The following is a 22421-nucleotide window of genomic DNA, read 5'->3' as shown; positions in this document are numbered from 1 at the left end:
TGTCTGTCTCTGTATATGTGTGTGTCTCTGTGTGAGTGTGTGTCTGTGTAGTTCAGTGTGTTTTTATGTTTGTGCATATGTGTGTGTGTATCTCTATATATGTGTGTTTATATGTGTCTGTACATTTGTGTAGTTCAGTGTGTGTCACTCTGTGTATGTGTATGTGTTTCTATTTGTGTCAGTGGATGTGTGTCTCTCTGTACTGTGTGTGTGTGTGTGTGTGTGTGTGTGTGTGTGTGTGTGTGTGTGTCCGTCCATGTGTGTCCGTGCGCGTGCGTGTTGACCAGGTGAGCTCGTGCCTCTTTTGTCAGAGCCTCTGTTGGAGATAAAAAGCTTTTTGAATGTGTGGAAACTGCTGGACGTCCGCATGAAAAGAGAGACGCGCACATTGAACCACAGCGAGGTGAATCAGATCTGCACTGTGTGACACTTTCAAACCAGCCAAAAAATCCCCCCCAGCGTCCCCACAACGCGCCTCAACCGACAAAATGAGTCCTCTGCAGCCAAACAAGGAGTCAAAAAGCTTCAAGACACCAAACTTTTCCTTACCTCCGGTCCACAGCAGCGACTCCTCTCCCTCCTCTTCCTCCTCTTCCTCCTCTGCTTTCACCCTCTCCTCACAGTAAATTCCTCCCAGTGTCACTCGAGCAAAGACTTCAGACACTAAAACAATGAATTAAAAGTCAAACCGTGTCAGTATTAGAGGGTAAAGTCCAGTTTTCGCAGAGGTGGAAGGGCTCTGTGTGTCGCCCCGCTGCTCTGCTGTCTGTGCTGCCTTCACGGACTGTCGGACATGTGGGAACTGCGCGCATGAGCGAGGGGAGGAAAAAAAGGGAAAACGTAGTGAAGTTGTGAGGGCGGGACGGGGGGATGGATCATCAGCAGCACCACATGAGGAAAATGTTCCACGATTCATAACAAGGGGAAATTGTTGGCATTTTTTCATTCACATGGTGTCTACTAGGATTTATTATGTCTTTTATGTACATGGAAACTCTTAAATGCTCCTCATTACCAGAAGTGCTCAGATCTTTAAGTAAAAGGATTAAATACACCAATATAAAATACTTCATTAAAAGTAAAAGTCCTGCTTAAAAGATCCTACTACAGTAAAAGTACTGCAGTATTATGAGTGATGTAGTATCTCTGAAGTACCTCAAACTGTACTACAGTAAAGTACAAGTACCTCAAACTGTACTACAGTAAAGTATAAGTACCTCAAACTATACTACAGTAGAGTACAAGTACCTCAAACTGTACTACAGTAAAGTACAAGTACCTCAAACTGTACTACAGTAAAGTATAAGTACCTCAAACTATACTACAGTAGAGTACAAGTACCTCAAACTGTACTACAGTAAAGTACAAGTACCTCAAACTGTACTACAGTAGAGTACAAGTACCTCAAACTGTACTACAGTAAAGTATAAGTACCTCAAACTGTACTACAGTAAAGTACAAGTACCTCAAACTGTACTACAGTAGAGTACAAGTACCTCTAACTGTACTACAGTAAAGTACAAGTACCTCAAACTATACTACAGTAAAGTATAAGTACCTCAAACTGTACTACAGTAAAGTATAAGTACCTTAAACCCTTTATAAGACCAGTACTTTGTCTATCTCTTGCTTGTGTTCAAACCTTCCAGGAAAGGAAGTTGGAGTTTTCCGACTGTCCCTGAACGCAGCATCTGTTCCAGCTCTGACACTAATCATATTAAAACATCAAAGTCTCAGTTTCATTCAAACACTGAAGCAGTTTTAAGACTTCAGAGTTACAAAGTTTGATTCAGAGATTCATAAAAACACTAAACTATGTTTCATTCTTCAGTTTCAGCCTTGAACAGACACAGTGTTTATTATGGGAAGGTTTTTCTATTTTTATTCATTATTTCCGGGAAACTTTCCTAAAAATACTGCAACATTTCTCATTTTTTTAAAATATGTAACACTTTTAACCCTCCTGTTGTCCTCGAGTCAAGGAAGGATGGAAAGGAGGAAGGAAGGAAGGAAGGAGGAAGGAAGGAGGGAGGGAGGAAGGAGGGAGGGAGGAAGGACAGAAGGAAGGAAGGAAGGAGGGAGGGAGGAAGGACAGAAGGAAGGGAGGAAAGAAAGAGAGAAGGAGGGAGGAAAGAAGGAAGGAGGGAGGAAGGAAAGAAGGACAGAGGAAAGAAGGAAGGAAGGAAGGAAGGAAAGAAGGAGGGAGGGAGGAAAGACAGAAGGAAGGAAGGAAGGACAGAAGGAAGGGAGGAAAGAAAGAGAGAAGGACAGAGGAAAGAAGGAAGGAAGGAAGGAGGGAGGGAGGAAGGACAGAAGGAAGGAAGGAAGGTTTTTTTTTTAGGTTCTTTCCTCCCTCCTGTTTTTTAATCCATTTTTAAGTGGAGCCTAAGTCAGCCTCTTCTTCTTCTTCTTCTTCTTCTTCTTCTTCTTCTTCTTCTTCTTCTTCTTCTTCTTCTTCTTCTTCTTCTTCTTCTTCTTCTTCTTCTTCTTCTTCTTCAGTGTTACTTCCTGTCCAGCAGCAGCTTTTCAGCTCTGCATTGTTTCTGTTTTTCCCGCCTTTTATTTCTCCCCTTTTCAGTCTTTTCCTCTTTAGCTCGGCCCGACACAATGAGCTTCCTCTGCTTCCTGAAGCTTTTCCTGACCACACACACACACACACACACACACACACACACACACACACACACACACACACACACACACACACACACACACACACACACACACACACACACACACTTATATATATTTGGGAGGCACTGCTCCATATTTCCTCTCTAGCAGCAGTCAGTATAAACAAATACAAATAAAAGGAGGTCAATGAGGTTAAAATGGCCTAAGTGGTGAATTATGATAAGAACATTATATATTTATTTAACCACAATATTTTAGAGTTTATTATGTGCATATTTACCAAATTCCAAGAAAAAAAGTGGGAAGTTAGTTTAGTTGGGATAGTTCCCTTTAAGTCGGTAAGTAAGTAAGTTGGTTTGCATGAGGAGTTTATCTACAGGCAGTTTATAACCTGCAGTAGATTTAGGTCGACCTGCTGATGTAACGGCTCAGAAGCTAAACTCTGTACTGCTGTGGATGAGGACTAGTAGGAAAATATATTTAAGCCACCTAAATAAAGTCCCACCAAAAAAAAATCTTATTTCTATTTTTATTCATTATTTCCGGGAAACTTTCCTAAAAATACTGCAACATTTCTCACTTTGTTAAACATGTAACACTTTTAACCCTCCTGTTGTCCTCGAGTCAAGGAAGGAAGGAAAGGAGGAAGGAAGGAAGGAAGGAGGAAGGAAGGATGGAGGGAGGAAGGAGGGAGGGAGGAAGGACAGAAGGAAGGAAGGAAGGAGGGAGGGAGGAAGGACAGAAGGAAGGGAGGAAAGAAAGAGAGAAGGAGGGAGGAAAGAAGGAAGGAGGGAGGAAGGAAAGAAGGACAAGTTTTTTTTATATCAGTTTAAGTGTACAGATGTCAGACCAGTCTAAACTTAGTGCCAAAGGAAAGGACTCTGACGTTAATGTAAAGTAGTGAAAATATACTAAATATAACGTTCAGATCTGCATAAGAGAATTAAACCAGACTGAACTGTACAGAGAGGAAAACACAGTTCATTAGTTCACATCAGAGTTCGATTGACTGACGGTGACCGAAAACTGACCCCGAAACTAGTGCAGTAAAAATCATTAGGAGTCACTATACAGCAGAATAGATAACGACCAATCACAGGCAGGAAAACACACTGTTCCTCACCATCATCATCATCATCTTCATCATCTTCTTCTTCATCATCATATCCTTCCCTCCCTCCTTACTTCCTACCTTCCCTCCCTCCTTCTCTCTTTCTTTCCTCCCCCCTACCTTCCTTCTTTCCTCTGTCCTTCCTTCCTCCTTCCTTTCCTTCCTTCTTTCCTCTGTCCTTCTTTCCTACCTTCCTACCTTCCTTCTTTCCTCCCTCCCTCCCTCCTTCTCTCTTTCTTTCCTCCCCCCTACCTTCCTTCTTTCCTCTGTCCTTCCTTCCTCCTTCCTTTCCTTCCTTCTTTCCTCCGTCCTTCCTTCCCTCCCTTCCTTTCTCCCTCCTTCCTCCCTCCCTTCCTTTCTCCCTCCCTCCCTCCTTCTCTCTTTCTGTCCTCCCCCTACCTTCCTTCTTTCCTCTGTCCTTCTTTCCTCCGTCCTTCCTTCCCTCCCTTCCTTTCTCCCTCCTTCCTTCCTCCTTCCTTTCTTTCCTTCTTTCCTCCGTCCTTCCTTCCTCCCTCCGTCCCTCCTTCCTTCTTTCCTCCCTCCCTCCTACCTTCCTTCCTTCCTTCTTTCCTTCCTTCTTCCTTCCTGCCTCCTTTCCTTCCTTCTTTCCTCCCCCCTACCTTCACATCAGAGTTCGATTGACTGACAGCTTTTAACAGAACAGTGACCCAAAACTGACCTGGAAACTAGTGCAGTAAAAATCATTAGGAGTCACTATACAGCAAAATAGATAACGACCAATCACAGGCAGGAAAACACACTGTTCCTCACCGTCATCATCATCATCTTCATCATCATCATCATCATCATCAGATCGATCAGCAGGCAGTACACAGCTCTAAGTTCATTTTCTGATCTGACAGATAAACATCATCACATTTAAACTCTAAAATATAATCAGAGTTTCAGCTGAGAGTCACAACAGCTGCAGAACAGACGCTAGGAACTCTGGGAAATGTAGTTAAATACACATATAGCATTCTTATTGTCTCACAACCATAGACTGTATATAAGAAATGGACGTAACATCTGTGACGTCACCCATTGGTTTGTGGACTGCTGCTCGGAGGATGTCAATAGTATCGGATCTGAGCAGCGCCATCTTGAAAATTTCAGGTGCATGCTGGGAAAAATAAAAACAGGGATTCTACTTATATGGGCATCAGGAGGAGCATGAGGCGCCCTCCTGAACCTGTGAACCAATCAACCTGTCAATCACCACGTAGCCACGCCCTAATGCATACCCTGCTTTATCGTCACATATAAAATCAGGGAGGCCAAAATGTCCCAAATGAACATCATACTGCATTGAAGAAGGCTTTAAACTAGCGATTGAGACCATAAACACATTTTGAAAACGTTTACTGAGGTTAGAAATCAAGTGAGAAGTTGGTGAATTCTCCATTGACTTGTATAGAGACGGAAGTCCTTTTGACACCAAAACGGTCGCCCCCTGGTGGCCTTTTGATAGAATGCAGTTTTAAGTTACTTCCGTGTTGGTCTCATTTCAGAGGACCGGAACTCCCCGCCTGGTCACAACAGACACTTTTAATGACTTATCGTTAGGGGTGAGTGATATAAGCCTTAAAATTATATCATGGTATTTTAAGGAAATTTGTGATAACAATATTTATGACGATAATTAATGTTTTATTGGTGATTACAGTTTGCAGGTAGCAGCATTTATTAGTACGAACAAAATAAAGGGTATTTTCCATCCTTCTTTTTCTACTTCGATGGTATTAACCTTCGTGTCGTCTTCCCGGGTCAAATTGACCCCGTCTGTTTTGACTGTTCCTTCTTTCCTCCCTTCCTTCCGTCTGTCCTTCCTCACCCCCTCCTTTCCTTCTGTCCTCCTTTCCTTCCTTCCCTCCTTCCTCCCTTCCTTCTTTCCTTCCTTCCTTCCTCCCTCCCTCCTTCTCTCTTTCTTTCCTCCCCCCTACCTTCCTCCCTTCCTTCTTTCCTCTGTCCTTCCTTCCTACCTTCCTTCCTTCCTCCATCCTTCCTTCCTTCTTTCTTTCCTTCCTTCCTACCTTCCTTCCTTCTTTTCTCCATCCTTCCTTCCTTCCTTTCTTTCCTACTTTCCTTGTGATTGATGTGTGATCAGAAAAGTGAAGAGTAATAAATGTGTGACCGTGTTTTTATTCTATAACCTGTGTAAGTATGTGTGTCTATAAGTATTTCCTTATTGTTAAACCCAACTGAAGAGTACAGTTAGATCAGTTCTTCCACAGCAGCAAAATGCTCGACAAGTTGGACGACAAAATTAAAATATATTACACATTTTTTCTCTAAATAATCATTTTATTCACTAAATATATTCGTCTCACTCGTCTTCAAAAGGAAAAAAACATCAGACACAAGACAAAGAGTCTGTTCTCTTCCATTTTAATCTTCTATCTTTGTTATTTCCATTCAGTCACTGAAACTACATTTTGATCTAATTACATCATTTCCTTTTTTTCCTCTTAAAATCTATTTCATGGCAAAGAAAACTAAACAGTTTCTACACATTATAAGACTTTCTAATCAATAAACTGGTTTATAAAATGATGAATTTATAAACTAAATATTCATAAATGCAAATTATACATAAATACATTTAAAAAAAATATTCTGCTGCTTCATGTTCAGTCAGTGTTTGCAGCAAAGTAAACTTATAAACTGTGATTTGATCTGTACAAACACTTTAATGCAGTTAGTTTAGAGATTATTAAAGTTTATCGGCCTGAATATAAGACGACCCTCCTGTTTTCTATCAGCTGATATAGAGATGTTAGCTCTCACACATCACTGTCTATTATTACTGTAACGGTCCTCGTCCTCAGCTGTTTGACAGGTGATTCAGTCCTCACTGTATTCGTGCTGTAAAAGTCATAAATATAAAACTCTGACTCACTTTAAACACACTGGAGGAAGATTTGGAGCCAACGTAGGAAAAACACTCACAAACAGCCAAACGTCCTACTTTTAGGTCTGACAGTGAAAGCATCGTATCAGCTTTTCTGTCAGGTATCTGAACCTGTGAGGAGTTTTTCCAGGAGATGATTTATTAAAGCTTTTAGATATTTTTAGATACTGCATGGCATCAATAAAGTATCATCATGTGCAAGATGCTGCAGTATAGTCGGTCAGCTGAGTCAAACAGTATTTTTAGTCCCAAGTAGAACCCGACTGATGGAATATTGGCCTGGTACAGATTTATGGGTATCAGTGTTTATTCCGTCTGAAATTTTTTAAAAGATATATTTTATGTTTATTTGATCCTTTTTCTTAATTCAAGTTTTAATAAATATATTTTAAATTCCCAGTAAAGCCCCAAAAATCTAATATCAGTCTGGCTTTAGTCCCGGATTAACTTTTAGCACATTTCTAAGGAGTGACTCTGATAAGTTTGATAAATACAGACCCAGATGTTGCCCAACCTTTAAATAAAACATTGTCTTATATTCAGGTCAATACGATTTTTCACTGTCAGTTTTGTCTGATGAGAGCACATAAATAAAAGCTAGTAGCGCCGGCAGTGAGAACTCTCCGTCTTCAATATTATTTTAAAGGTTCGTCATTTTTAAAAAGCTTTTTAAAAGTCAATCATCAGAGGAAAGGAAACGACTCATCGCTCCTCGTTTCCTCTCTCCTCACATCTTTTCCTTTAGCAGGAGGAACAAAGGTGTGAGGAAAAGATGCAAAGTGAAGGAAACAAGGAGAATTTTTAAAAAAAGAACATAAAAACAAAGTCTGATGTTTCCTGAAGAAGAGAAGAAGAAACAAAGGGAGGAGTTGTCCAGCAGAAGGACGGAGAACCAGAATGCACTGAGGTTGTTTACGTTCCACCTGCATGATAAACACTCGTCTCCTCTCTGGACGTCGCTGAAAGGCATTCTGGGAGAAGAAGAAGAAGACGAGGAGGCAGGTTGAGGAAGAGGAGGAGGAGGAGGAGTGATCATCCCTTCTTCTCTTCTCCGTCTTTGTCTCCAGGCGCCACCTCCACGGACAGAAGCTCCTCCCCTTCCACCCGCGGCGTCATCCTGATGATGACCGAGCTGTCGGCGGTCTCGCACACGGTGTCGTCGTCGTCGTGGACAACAAACATGGGGATGGGAGAGCGGCGGTGCATCGGAGAGGGAGGAGGGAGCGGGCAGGCAGAGGGAGGACCCTAAAAGGGAGGAAGAGATGATAAAATAACATGTGGGACGGAAGGAGAGATTCTTATGGAAGCCCATTTACGCCAGGAAAAATAAAGATAAAACTTAGCTTTGATAATAAAAATGTCCTCCAAGTAGGTCGAAATTATGAGATAAAAAAAGTCATAATTTCAACTTTTTATCTCATAATTATGACTTTTAAATTCATAATTATGACTTTTTATCTCATAATTATGACTTACTTGGAGGATATTTTTATTATAAAAGCTAAGTTTTATCTTTTTTTTTTCTGGCGGAAATGGGCTTCCATAGATTCTTCATTCTTTCTTTCTTTAGTGTTTTCTGAGTTTATGGGATTGTAGCTCGTTCCTCTTTTGGGTAATATTTATAATATTTATGTTAAATCCTCTGTGATGTGCTTACGTCAGGTCACATGACCTCCTCACATATGTTGTATATGATATGTTGCCCACCTTGTGGCTGTGTGAAGTGATTTTTATCTTCACTGAAGCAGAAACAGAAGACAAAGATAAACGTTATGAGACAAAACAAGAAGTGGAACAAATAAAAAGAGTGAGTTCAGTAGAGAGTCGTAGAGTAGAGAACCTCCACATTCTGTTCCAGCAGTAGCAAAACATTTGGGATTAATATATTAAAGTAACAAAATCATAACTTGTGAGCATAAGATAAAAATAATGTTCTGTAATTTGTGTCTGATGTGGATTTTGGACCATCGTCTCCTCTGAGCTGGGGATCCTTAAAAAACTATGATACCAGTTCCAACCCAAGCAGTCTGAAAGTGATCCTGAAACCAACTGAGTTCTGCATTAGATACCCATCAGATACTGTTTGATGGGAGACGTTTCAGTTCTACTTGGTATCGAGTACCTAGCTGGGCGATACGGACAAATTCAAATATCACTATATTTTTGACCAAATACCTCGATATCGATATTGCAACAATATTGTAATCATCAGTAATGTGAATATAATGAGTAAGTGTGTAAATGCAAATCATAGAACAGCTAGAACAATCTGGCAAGTTAAGAAATTTACATCAATTAACTGTAATGCAGCGTTTAAAAGCAGGAAAAAAAACACTCATGCCAGATCACAATACTATGATACCCGAAATCTGAGACGATATCGATATAATATTGATTTATCGCCCAGCCCTATTGATTTATTTAGGTTAATTCCATAAAGCTATTGAGTACAGATACTCAGCTCTAATCTCCTTCTGCTTCATGGAAAAATTCAGAATTTATGAATCTGTAAATATTCATTATATTCATTCAAGAAGGAAGAAAGGGGCATGGAGGAAGGAAAGAAGGAAGGGAGGAAAGAGAGAGGAAGGAAAGAAAGAGAAGGGGGAGGGAGGAAGGACAGACAGAAGGAAGGAAGGAAGGAAGAAGGAAGGAAGGAAGGAAGGAAAGAAGGAACAGTCAAAACAGACGGGGTCAATTTGACCCGGGAGGACGACAGGATTAGTAAATATTCATATCATCATGTGTATCTAACGTTCTTCCTCTCTGTCTATCACTATGCTTCTCTGTGCGTTGCTGCCCCCTGCTGTCCATCAGTGGCGAAGCATCAAACCCACGACTGAACTTGAAAGTCTGATAAAGTGTCGTACCTCCGTATCGCCATCAGATGGTTTGTAGGTCTTCTTCAGCTTGGAGAAGGTTCCCTCTATTCCCGCCTGCTCCGTCAATTTCAGCGCAGCCTTGAACATTTTGGGAGTGTCGGGTCTTGGTGGGATTACCTCGACTTCTTTACCTGCACCCTTCTCAACCGGCTTCACGTCCTTGGTCACCATCATCCTAAAAAACAACAACAAAGAAGAAGAAGACATCAACATGGTGAACAAACACTCAACAAACTGCTTTCAGTGCTGAATCCAAAAAAAAACAATCCAGATTTTTTTTATACCTTACTGAAACAGCCGAGCAGATTATTTTCTACAACTTCCTGCAACAAACACACCCTTCATACCAGAACCTGCAGCAGCTCCAGCACACCCAGCCGCTCTGCTGCGGCACCATGTTCTGACTGAGGAGCTCAGGACGAAACGTGACAGCGAGCAGGAGGAGGATCTGACCCCGTTAAACCCAGGAAGTTTTAAAGACCTGGGTCAGATTAGAGCTGAGAGTCTAATCCTGCTCAGGTCAGGAGACGACTCAGACGGGTCGGAGGAGACGAGGTGGAAAGAGACTAGAGGAAGCTCCACCAACTCATTTAGTATTTATTCATGCATTAAAAGGAGATGTTTCCACTTTATTTCAGCTATAATGTTCAAGAATCTTAATTAACCCTCCTGTGTCCTCGAGTCAAGGAAGGAAGGGAGGAAAATGGAAGGAGAGGAAGAAGGAAGGAAAGGAGGAAGGAAGGAAGGAAGGAAGGAAGGAAGGAAGGAAGGAAGGAAAGACGGAAGGAAAGGAGTAAGGAAGGAGGGAGGGAGGAAAGGAAAAGAGGACAAAGGAAAGAAGGAAAGAAGGAGGGAGGGAGGAAGGACAGACGGAAGGAAGTAAGGAAGGAAGAAAGGCGGATGGAGGAAGGAAAGAGAGAGAAAGGAAAGAAAGAGAGAAGGAGGGAGGGAGGAAGGACAGACGGAAGGAAGTAAGGAAGGAAAGAAGGAACAGTCAAAACAGATAGGGTCAATTTGACCCAGGAGGACGACAGGAAGGTTAAATGTTAATAGATATGTTCATTAATGTGTTTTTGTAGATTAAAAGTAGACTCAGTCAGAGTTTCCAATGCAGTTACCTACTTTGGCCACTAGGTGGCAGCAGTGAATAAAATGATTGTTGCTCCAGCAGCTGCATCCTGGTGTTTCTTTCTAGGTAAATGATGCAGTGAAACCATTATGTCTCCAAATGTTCAACTTCTCACATCACATCCGTACATGTTGGAGCTGAATCACATCTGAGATATGAGAGTGGAAACACCTTAGCAACCGCCTTAGCAACCAAAGATTCCGGAACATTCTACATACGTTCAGCTCTAGTTTCAGAACCTTGTTTATTATCCGACATCATGTACATGTTCTATCAGAAATATGGACAGCGCAAATAACACATGGAAAAACCTTAGCAACCACCTTAGCAACCACTTTACCGACTATAATGTTTATAAGGATGCGCAACAAGCCAACAGCATTTCTACACATGTTAACTTTGACTTTTGTGACTTTGACCATATTTAATCACTGAAAGTAGAATATGTTCCCTTCAGGAGTTTAATACCTTCGGCCCTCTGTTGGAAAATCACTTGTAATGTTTGATCAACAACCAAAACATTAAAGCTACAACAACTCATAAGTAATTGTGTCCTGTGTGGCATCTAATTCCACAGGTTACATTAATGTTTATAGTGAAGCGTCATGAAGCAGTTTAGGGTTGTGGACTCTTACTTGGCTTTCTTGCGGAGGAGTTTCTGGGACTCTGGATAGTGGACCAGGATCTCCGCCAGGTCCTTCTTATCCAGGATGAAGAGGTTAGCGAATCCATGAGCCTTCACGTTGGCTGTACGACGGTTTCCTCCTCCTCCCGCCAGCAAACTGATCAGTCACAGAATAACAAAAAAAGAAACATTTAAGTATTAAAAATGCAGCTGAAGACGTCTCTTCATGCACATCCAGCAGTTACTGATTAACATTATCATTCATTAAGAGTCGTGTTTCTCCTTCTCTTCCTCCTCCTCTTCCTCCACCTCCTCTTCCACATCCTCCTCCTCCTCTACCTCCTCCTCCTCATCCACCTTCTTCTACTCCTCCTCCTCCTCCTCTTCCACATCCTCCTCCCCCTCTTCCTCTACCTCCTCCTCCTCCTCCACCTTCTTCTCCTCCTCCTCTACCTCCTCTTCCACATCCTCCTCCTCCTCTACCTCCTCCTCCTCTACCTCCTCTTCCACATCCTCCTCCTCCTCTACCTCCTCCTCCTCTACCTCCAACTTCCCCTCCTCCTCCTCCTCCTCTACCTCCTCCTCCACCTCTTCCTCCACATCCTCCTCCTCTACCTCCTCCTCTTCCACATCCTCCTCCTCTTCCTCCACCGCCTCCTCCTCTACCTCCCCTTCCTCCTCTTCCACATCCTCCTCCTCCTCTTCCTCCACCTCAATTTGACACTAAGTTTAATGTGAATAAACAGTATTTTGAAAGGTGGGTTTTTGATTTTTTAAATAAACATCAGTCAAACGCTCAACAAAAAATGTTTATCAGCTGCACAAAAAAATGTTTAGAAAGTTGAAATATTTCTATTTTTGTATAATCTGAGTCTCATGAGGATAAGTCGTCAAATTTCTGGCTAAAAGAAACGTTTTTGAAGCGTGTTTGAAGGGTTTTTCCCTCTCTCAACTTAGAGCCTGAACAGTATGTAAGGGTTAAACACATCACACAGTAAAAACTGCAGGATTCAGAAATGATCTTCAGATGGTTTAAAACAGCTTTGGAAACTCCAACAAAACACTTTCCACTGACAGAGAACACTTGTTATAGAAATAAATGTTATAGATACTTTAACACATTACACACTGACAGAGAAGACTGGTCTAAAGCAACTGCATTACATTCTTCTTAAAGATCACATATTTAATTTGAACAGTAGTCTGAATAGAAACAACCACATGGTCTCTGAGTCAGTTACTCAGCAGGTTAATTAGATTACAGCAGCAGCTCTGACCTGATCTCTCCGAACACAGATCCGGCTCTGATGGTGACAAACACTGTCTGCAGGTCAGGACCGCCCACAACCTGAACCTCCCCCTGTTTAATGATGTACATCTCCCTGCCGATCTCCCCCTGCAACACACACACACATAGTAACACACACACAGTAACACACACACACACACACACACACACATACACACACACAGTAACACAAACACACACATGCACAGTAACACATATACACACACAAATATATACACACACACACACACACACACACACAGTAACACACACAAACACACACACACACACACACACACACACACACACACACACACACACACACACACACACACACACACACACACACAGCCTGCTGCATTAACAGGTTAAACTCAGCTCAGGTGTGTTTTCACCTTTTTACAGACGAAGTCTCCGGGCAGGTAGACGACAGATTTGAGTCTCGTCAGCATGTCGAACACCATCTGTCTGTCACAGCCCTGGAACACACACACACAGTAACACACACAAATATACACACACACACACACGAAGGAAGGAAAGAAGAAAAGGAGGGAAGGAAGGAAAGAAGGAAAGAGGGAGGGAGAAAGGAAAAGAGGTAGGGAGGAAGGAAGGAAAGAAGGACAGAGGAAAGAAGGAAGGAAGGAAGGAAGGAAGGAAGGAAGGAAGGAAGGAAGGAAGGAAGGAAGGAAGGAAGGAAGGAAGGAAGGAAGGAGGAAAGAAAGAAGGAGGGAGGAAAGAAGGAACAGTCAAAACAGACGGGGTCAATTTGACCCCGGAGGCAGACACAAAGGTTAATGGTAAAAACGCACAAAGTTAATCAGAATCAACTTTTATTTACTCATTTGTGTAGTTTTTTTTTGTTTTGTGCGTGTGAGTGTGTGTGTGTGTGTATATTTGTGTGTGTGTGTGTATGTGTGTGTGTGTGTGTTACTGTGTGTGTGTGTGTGTGTGTGTGTATATTTGTGTGTGTGTGTATGTGTGTGTGTGTGTGTGTGTGTGTGTGTGTGTGTGTGTGTGTGTGTGTGTGTGTGTGTGTGTGTGCTGACCTGAAACAGGGCAACTTTACTGACGATGGCGTAGTTGACGTCCACGGCGATGTCGAGTCTCATCTTAGTAGGAAGCTGCACCAGTAGCTCCTGTTCATCTGCAGGAAACATTCACACAGTCACCATGAACTCAACGGGAACCTCACTGATACATTTCATAGCAACCTGGACTTTACTGTCACATCATCACAGACTGAACGCATCCTGGTCACCATCTGTTCCACCTTCTGCCCTCTAGGAGGCGCTACAGATCACTCTAAACCCGGACTACCAGATTCAATCACAGCTTTTTGGTTGTTATAGCATTGCTAAAACAACTAATCTAATGGTGGCTTCAGACTTGTCAGAGAGGACTGTGTGTTTATCTGTTAATAGCAGGAAAATCCGTCAAATTCAGTTAAAAATCTGACATTTCCACATCATGTTTATCAGCTGACACACTTCAAAGTCTTTGCTTATAGTCCGCAGATATACAGTACTGTGCTGAAGTCTTATGGCGCTTTTCCACTATACAGTTCTAGCTCTACTCGGTTTGCTACCAGGAACCTTATCCATTACTATAGTTCCTCCTCAACGTGAGCGGGGTCGTCATAGCAACGCTGCGTGAAACTGCTGTGACTTCGTTTTCTAAGCGACACAAACACATAACCAATGGAGGACATGGAGGCGATGGTGTAATTGCTGCTGTATGAGGCTTTCTGTCTCACACAAAGCAAGAGGAGAGAAACCAATCGCTGTAACACTGTTGTTGGTATTTAAAAGTGCTGGGTTTGATTCTTGTGTGGGACGGCTCGTGACTCTTCCAGCGACTCTCTGACCAATCAGTGGCCGGCAGTCTGTTGACGTCACATTTAGTATCGGCTCGGCTCGCTTGGAACCTCGGCAGAGCAGATACTAAAAAAGTACCAGATACCAGGTACTATCCCTGATGGAGCAGCAGGTACCAGGTACTATCCCTGATGGAGGAGCAGGTACCAGGTACTATCCCTGATGGAGCAGCAGCAGGTACCAGGTACTATCCCTGATGGAGGAGCAGCAGGTACCAGGTACTATCCCTGATGGAGGAGCAGGTACCAGGTACTATCCCTGATGGAGGAGCAGGTACCAGGTACTTTACCTGATGGAGGAGCAGGTACCAGGTACTATCCCTGATGGAGGAGCAGGTACCAGGTACTATCCCTGAGTAGAGCTAGAACTGTATAGTGGAAAAGCGCTAATTGGCCACCATTAGATTAGTTGTTTTAGCAATGCTATAATGACCATATATCATTATTTCTCATAATTAGAATGTGGTAGTAGATTGTGTATTTGGTCCTTTGAAAAGACAAAGTTTGCATGTTTCTTACCCAGCATGCCCTGGATCTTCCAGGTGTAGTCGTACCAGGTCTTGATGCGGTTCTGGACCTCGGAGGGAATGTGGTAGGAGTTCATGTACTTCACGGTGCTGTCCATGCAGGCTCGGTAGTAGTTCTCACCGGCCGTCGCTGCTCCAACCACGTCTCTCATCTAGGGACAGAAGAAGGAGGAACAGAGTCAGGACCGGCTCAGCTAACCAAAGATCCTGATCGCTGGCAAGGCCGTAGCCAGGATTTATCAAATACCGAGGTCAAAAAGAAGACCACAACTTATATATCAGTTCAGTGTAATCCATGATGTATTTATAACGCTTTCTCAGTCATGCTCATTCTTGTGGTCCAGTTCTTTCTTATCACTTCCAATTTTGCAACTTAAATCAACTCCTATTTCAGTATTCTACAACTTCCATTGTTGTATATTTAAAAATTATAACAATATACATTATTATCTTTGTTCTTAAAATGTGGAATGGAGCAAGGCCTGCTGGGAGAAAAGGGCTCGTCCAATGAATAAACAGTTTGCAAAATTGGGTCAAGTCCAATTCACAAATGTAGAAAACATATTTCTGGAAGTGAGCACTAAATAACTGCCACCTAAAAATCTCCAGGGAGTCCAGGTCCTCTGAAATGAGGCCAACGCGGAAGTAACTTAAAACTGCATTCTATCAAAAGGCCACCAGGGGGCGACCGTTTTGGTGTCAAAAGGACTTCCGTCTCTATACAAGTCAATGGAGAATTCACCAACTTCTCACTTGATTTCTAACCTTAGTTAACGTTTTCAAAATGTGTTTATGGTCTCAATCGCTAATGTTCATTTGGGACATTTTGGCCTCCCTGATTTTATATGTGACGATAAAGCAGGGTATGCATTAGGGCGTGGCTACGTGGTGATTGACAGGTTGATTGGTTCACAGGTTCAGGAGGGCGCCTCATGCTCCTCCTGATGCCCATATAAGTAGAATCCCTGTTTTTATTTTTACCGGCATGCACCTGAAATTTTCAAGATGGCGCTGCTCAGATCCGATACTATTGGCCTCCGAGCAGCAGTCCACAAACCAATGGGTGATGTCATGGATGTTACGGAAGTCCTGGAAGTCCTTTTGACACCAAAACGGTCGCCTCCTGGTGGCCTTTTGATAGAATGCAGTTTTAAGTTACTTCCGCGTTGGCCTCATTTCAGAGGACCGGAGCTCCCCGCCTGGTCGGGTCTTAGTGCCAGATAAAGCCCCAACATGAAAGCAGTTTGATGGATAACTGACCTGACCAATCATGATCGAGAAAGCAAAGACACCAACGAAATAGTTGATGAGCTGGAAGCAGATCTCAAAGACGGTGGTTGGGTCTGGCAGCCCCCCGATGGTGATCAGCGTCTTCACAGCAAAGTAGTAGCAGCGGATGTAACTGCAGGAAAAACACAATCAGCTTCAATTTAAACTATAAATCTCTAAAATGCTCATTAGTCACACATCCTCACATTTGAGATCCTGTTTAAAACACATTAAGAGACAGGAAGTATTCATGTGCAGTGACGGCGGTTTCTTACGCGAAGCCTTTTCCATCATAGACCCATTTGGTGGATCCCAGTCCTTCATAGTCGGAGCCCCAGTAGAACAAACAGGCGTTGATGTGCAGAGAGTAAAGCAGGTAGGTGGAGGTTCGGATCACTCTGTAAAACACACATCATCAAAACATCAGCACAGGTCAAAGGTTAAAATAAGATGAGCGACGCCTGTAGATGTGGAGTTCCTCAAGGTTCAATTCTGGGGCCTTTGTGTCGTCCTCCCGGGTCAAACTGACCCCGTCTGTTTTGACTGTTCCTTCTTTCCGTCTGTCCTTCCTTCCCCCCTCCCTCCTTCTTTCCTTCCCTCCTTCATTCATTCCTTCCTCCCTTGCTCCCTCCCTCCTTTGCTCTTTCTTTCCTCCCCCTACCTTCCTCCCTTCCCTCTTTCCTCTGTCCTTCTTTCCTTCCTTCCTCCCTTCTACTTTGCCTTCCTTCCCTCCCTCCTTCCTTCTTTCCTCCCTCCCTCCTCCCTTACTTCTTTCTGTTCCTTTCCTCCCTTCCATCCTCCCTTCCTCCTTTCTTTCCTTCCTTCCTTTCCTTCCTTCCCTCCATCCTTCCCGCTTTCCTTCTTCCTCCCTTCCATCCTTCCTCCCTCCCTTCCTTCCTTAACTCGAGGACAACAGGAGGGGCTTCTCCTTTTTTTGTAGCTACTGTAGAACGTTTTTTTTCTTCACTTGTTAAACTCACTAAAACTAAACTGGAATAAAAAAGCAAACTAAAAAACTAAATAAAAATAAAAACTAATGACACTATCAGGAAACTACAGGAAACACTACCACCAAGTCTTGAGGCCGAAGCTCATGTGGAAATACTAGAAGAGTTATTCTGGTCTTAATCTCTAAATTCAGGCCCTATAATAAAAATACTGCTCTGTTAATAAGATAGATAGATAGATAGATAGATAGATAGATAGATAGATAGATAGATAGATAGATAGATAGATAGATAGATAGATAGATAGATAGATAGATAGATAGATAGATAGATAGATAGATAGACTTTCTTCCAGACTCATGGTGTAACTGACAGTTTAGTTTAGTTTAGCACCACTAAAATCTTTCTCACCTGTAGATGTACGCTTTCTTCATCACGGCTTCTATTCTGTCGTTGAACTCAAAGAAAGCCATGTACTGAGAGAGAAGAACAGGAGTCAGCCGATCATCTTCAACACTACAGCAGCATGAACGTCTACATGAAGATGAAACATCATCCTCACCTTCAGCAGACGAGGGAAGCGTAGCAGAGAGTTCACTCCGGTGAAATAATAAAATATCTCCATGGGAAACAGGCTGATGATGTCGTACTGTAAACAGCCCAACAGACTCATCAGTGGAAAACAATAACAGGATTTTCTGCTTAAATATACATTAAGGTTCTGATTTACTAAAGGTCTGCGTGTGTAAAAACATGGAGGACGTGGAAAACATCAGTCCTTGGACAGAGGACCAAACCAAATTCTTAATCTTTGGGGAGATGGCTCCATTCAAGTGAAGCTCGAGGGTTTGTTGTTGTTGTCGCTGTTGCAATTATATGACATCACACAATACACGCTAGATGACGCCTCCGCTCCGACGACGTTGCCACAGCAAACTGTCAGATTGGTCATTAATGTGGCCCAGTCTGAACAGAGCCAAATCCCATTTGGACACTTGCTAAAAACAGTGTGGACAGTCAGGCCTAAAAGTTTGAGAAGGAATCAGATTTGAATCAGATTTGCCTGCAGTCTGAACGCAGCCTAATACCTTCCCGTGCAATGTTTTTTCTGGTAATATTTGTTTTTGCTATATATATTAGTTAACCTCTTCCACTAGAACCAGATCACATTTCATTGTGCGCTTGCAGCTTTCTGCTCGTCCAAACTCTCCATTAAGACACAAAACCCTCATTTAAATACTGCTGTCTGCACCTGTTTTCATTTACGCAGTTATTCTTAGTAGATCACCTGCAAAACGTACGCAAACGAAACGCGCAATCTATTGCACTGTGCACGCAATTTAGTTCCTTTATTTTGGGATCTTAGTAAATCAGGCCCTAAGACTTTCCTTTTTTGCACAACTATATTTATGGCATTCAGTTAGACTACAGCTTCATTCTTACCTTGAATCTCTCAGTTGACATGTAGTTTTCTCTCATGTCCTTTTTATCACACTGAAATAAAAAAACGTTCCAGATTAAAGAGACTGTTTATGTGTTTATGCTGAGAAAGTAAAAAACAGTATTTTTTTAATTCATGGTGATCACTGACCACAATGTCTCCTGCACGGACAAACTGCAGTCTGGGCTGGAAGACGAGGATGTCGGCGATGTAGACGAGATCGCAGGTGTAGTCGATAATCAGCCATATGTGCATGTTTTCGGGGGTTTGGTAAGGAAAAGCCCAACGGACGGGGATCAACCACATGTTCCAGTTCCACGCCGCCACCACCAAGAACAGCCAGAGGACATAGATCAGATCTGGAGAGGCAAAGAAAGTCATCAAGTCAACACACAACAGCTTTTATTATTGAAGGTTTGAGTCAGTGAGTGACACCCAGGCAGGGAGTTCTGGTCCTCTGAAATGAGGCCAACGTGGAAGTAACTTAAAACTGCATTCTATCAAAAGGCCACCAGGGGGCGACCGTTTTGGTGTCAAAAGGACTTCCGTCTCTATACAAGTCAATGGAGAATTCACCAACTTCTCACTTGATTTCTAACCTCAGTAAACGTTTTCAAAATGTGTTTATGGTCTCAATCGCTAGTTTAAAGCCTTCTTCAATGCAGTATTATGTTCATTTGGGACATTTTGGCCTCCCTGATTTTATATGTGACGATAAAGCAGGGTATGCATTAGGGCGTGGCTACGTGGTGATTGACAGGTTGATTGGTTCACCGGTTCAGGAGGGCGGACAGATTTTTTCCTGACATGCGCCTCAAATTTTCAAGATGGCGCTGCTCAGATCCAATACTATTGGCCTCAAAACAGCAGTCCACAAACCAATGGGTGACTTCACAGCTGTTACGTCCATTATATATACAGTCTATGGTTGTTACGTGCCGTGGTTTGTGTTTTGTGTTTGGTGCTGTTTTTTCTCTGTCGGCCAGGTGCTGCCCTCCCCTTCCTCCGTTGATCACCACAACATGTAACCACCATGGAAACTAAACCTGTTGCCAGTGAGCCATCCAGCAACGTAGTGGTTGCTGCTGTGTGTGCAACTTTGAGATAGTGCTCCAGATTAGTGTAATCCCAGTAATCCCAATGGTTACTTTCCCCTAGATATGTTGGGGGTCGTAACACTCGTGCTAATGCTAAGCTAGCATCTTCAACAGAAGCAGGTGCTTAGTTAACGCAGATCAGGAGCTTTGTGTCAGATAGCATTTACAACAACATCTGAACTAAGTGAATCTAGTCAGACTGAAGTGCGATGAACCTCTTCTATGTTTATTCTGTAATGTCACAGATTATTACTGTTGGAGGCTGCAGCTCTTGTTAGATATGTTCAACACATTAAGTCAGAACTAATTTATGCACCGTATTGAAGTTGAATAGCGACAGACGGGAGCTACGCAATATGAAGTGAAGTCAATATTTTATGTATTTTAAATTCAAATTCCAGTAATGTGTATTTTTAATCTGTTTTTAAAATAGATAATGTACTCTGATTTTCAGTGGTTAAAAAAAATCGTTGTTATGAATAAATGTCCACTGTATTTCCTAAATCATTAAAGATTAATTGACCATTGATTTAGGAAATTACTTAAAATGTTCATCCCTAGTAATAATATCTCTGATATCTGACAGTCTCAAATAAAAGTCTGATTAAGATTAGGGCTGGGCAATATGTCAATATATATCGTTATTGTGATATGAGACTAGATATCGTCGTAGATTTAGGATATCGTAATATCGCGATTTGTCATCAGTGTCATCTTTTCCTGGTTTTAACTTTTGCATTACTGTAAAAATGTGTAATTTACTGAACTTACCAGACTGTTCTAGCTGTTCTGTTAGTTACCTTTTACCCACTTTGTCATTATATCAACATTACTGATGATTATTTATCGAACATTTCATTGTGTAAATATTTTGTAGAGCATCAAGAGTCATCTCTACATTATCGTTGCAATATCGATATCGAGGTATTTGGTCAAATATATCGGGATATTTGATTTTGTCCATATCGCCCAGCCCTAATTAAGATGAATAAAAACATCATCTCAGTCTCACCGGTGAACGGGTCGATGCTGGAAGGGAAGCGGTAATCCACGATGACTTGGAGCCAGTCTGGCAACTTGGGAAGTTTGGGCAGTTTGGGAAAGTCCACTGGATGTCCCAAAAGTTCAAATGTGAACCACGGTTTTTCCTCTTCTTCTTCTTCTACTTCTGCATCAGCCGGGGCCTCCTTCTTCTCTTCTGGTGGAGGTGGAGGAGGAGGAGCAGCAGGTGGTGCGGCGGGAGGTTCTTCATCAGATTCGTCTGGGTCCATGAAACGCTCTCTTCTTTGATCTGTTCGGCCTTTAAACAGCCTGACCAGGTCGCTCAGGCGGTCCTGGATGACCACGCTGCCGACACTAGCTGCTGACGCCGGTCGCATCCTGCAGGACAACAACAACAACAGGACGGTAAAGATGGAGGACAGAGGAGACTGACGGGACTGACAGACTGTGTTTGTAAGTGTCATTTCTCTCACTCGTCTGTACTCAGCAGGCTGATCTTTGACATCTCGTCATCGTCCCCGTCTACAGACAGATCTCCTGCAAGACTGAAGGGGACACAAGAGGACATGAACGTTTCCACATGGACACCGGAGGACAAAAACACAGTAAAGAAAAAATCTAGGGCTTGAAGACGAAAACATGAAACTATGAAGGATGAAAGCAGACATGATGACAAATGAAAACGTGGAAGAGTATTAATGTGAAACCAAGAAAATAATGATGTAATTGAAAAATAATAAAGAAATAAAAATATGAAAATCACAACATGAAGATAAAAATATATGTAGATAAGAACAAGAACACAATGCTTAAGATGCTCTCTCTTAGAGACTGCTTCTCTTCCAACCTGTGTTTACTACAGAACACTGTTTTCATGCATACATTAACATTTCCAGATCACAGAGAATCAGCAAAATCTCTTTTATACAATATTTATTTCTCCACACGTTTTCTGCCTCTCTGCACTTTCTGAAGACTGAAGACCTGTTTGTTACTGTAAGATAATTACTTGATTACTTAACTTCAGTAACCTTTAAAGTAAGAGACTGAGAACAGAAGTCAACTGGGACTTTATTGAAGATGCGGCAAACACAGCAAACATCAACCTCAGCCCTCCTCCAGACTATTTATACTACTGGTTTGGCACTTAGGCGTCATTTGTTATTCTGTGTGTGCCAGGTCAAGCCAACCTGGCGTGTTCAGCCAAGATTTGGTTTCCTGGAAGCCTAACAACTTTCTCGTAAGTGTTGGCTTCCTGACCTTCTTTTAGGGATATTGATATAGCAAAGACTCCCTACCAAGGCTTGTTGCGACATCACCAACTGGCACAACTATCAACCTTTCGTCTCTTTTGTTGTTGTCTCATTTTACTATGATGCACACATATCTGCTTCTACATTACCTGGGCTTTATTGCTCTGTGGGGGGTAGTTGGGGAGTCAGGTTCTGCAGTTGTGATAATTTGGGGGATGTTCAGGCCTCTGTTCTGGCCCCCTGAGGAACAAACCAGAAAGACTGTTGGACTACAAGTGACAACTTCCCACAAATACCAAAAAAACAAAAAAACTGAACAAGATTAGAATTTCGTTGGTTAAGAAAAGGGAATGCTGCACAGGAAAGGAGCCAAGCCTAGCACTGCACAAAGATCCACTTCCTCTGAGTGTCAAAAGTCACCTGAAGTGT

The 22421-nt window shown here is 42.4% G+C and overlaps 2 protein-coding genes across 2 annotated transcripts in view; both read right to left on the bottom strand.

The window, feature by feature from the left end:
- Positions 1-693, bottom strand: part of kifc3 (kinesin family member C3) — a 60967-nt gene extending 60274 nt beyond the window's left edge. The window contains exon 1 of the mRNA XM_062418541.1: positions 550-693. The gene's annotated coding sequence lies outside the window, so the exon portion shown is untranslated. The remainder of the gene's footprint in view (positions 1-549) is intronic.
- Positions 694-7688: 6995 nt separating this feature from the next.
- cngb1a (cyclic nucleotide gated channel subunit beta 1a) overlaps positions 7689-22421 on the bottom strand; it is a 32064-nt gene continuing 17331 nt past the window's right edge. The window contains exons 18-32 of the mRNA XM_062437873.1: positions 21213-21284; positions 20750-21117; positions 18791-18999; positions 18643-18693; positions 17762-17848; positions 17611-17675; positions 16528-16650; positions 16244-16385; positions 14976-15135; positions 13630-13727; positions 12976-13059; positions 12570-12688; positions 11303-11449; positions 9527-9713; positions 7689-7901 (exon numbers count right to left, since the gene is read on the bottom strand). Coding sequence (XP_062293857.1) covers positions 7689-7901; positions 9527-9713; positions 11303-11449; positions 12570-12688; positions 12976-13059; positions 13630-13727; positions 14976-15135; positions 16244-16385; positions 16528-16650; positions 17611-17675; positions 17762-17848; positions 18643-18693; positions 18791-18999; positions 20750-21117; positions 21213-21284 — 2125 coding nt within the window. The remainder of the gene's footprint in view (positions 7902-9526; positions 9714-11302; positions 11450-12569; positions 12689-12975; positions 13060-13629; positions 13728-14975; positions 15136-16243; positions 16386-16527; positions 16651-17610; positions 17676-17761; positions 17849-18642; positions 18694-18790; positions 19000-20749; positions 21118-21212; positions 21285-22421) is intronic.

The sequence above is a fragment of the Scomber scombrus genome, chromosome 1 (genome assembly GCF_963691925.1).
Source record: "Scomber scombrus chromosome 1, fScoSco1.1, whole genome shotgun sequence".
NCBI lineage: Eukaryota > Metazoa > Chordata > Actinopteri > Scombriformes > Scombridae > Scomber > Scomber scombrus.
The sequence above is the reverse complement of the archived record's forward strand: the minus strand, read 5'-3'. Positions and strand labels throughout refer to the sequence as shown.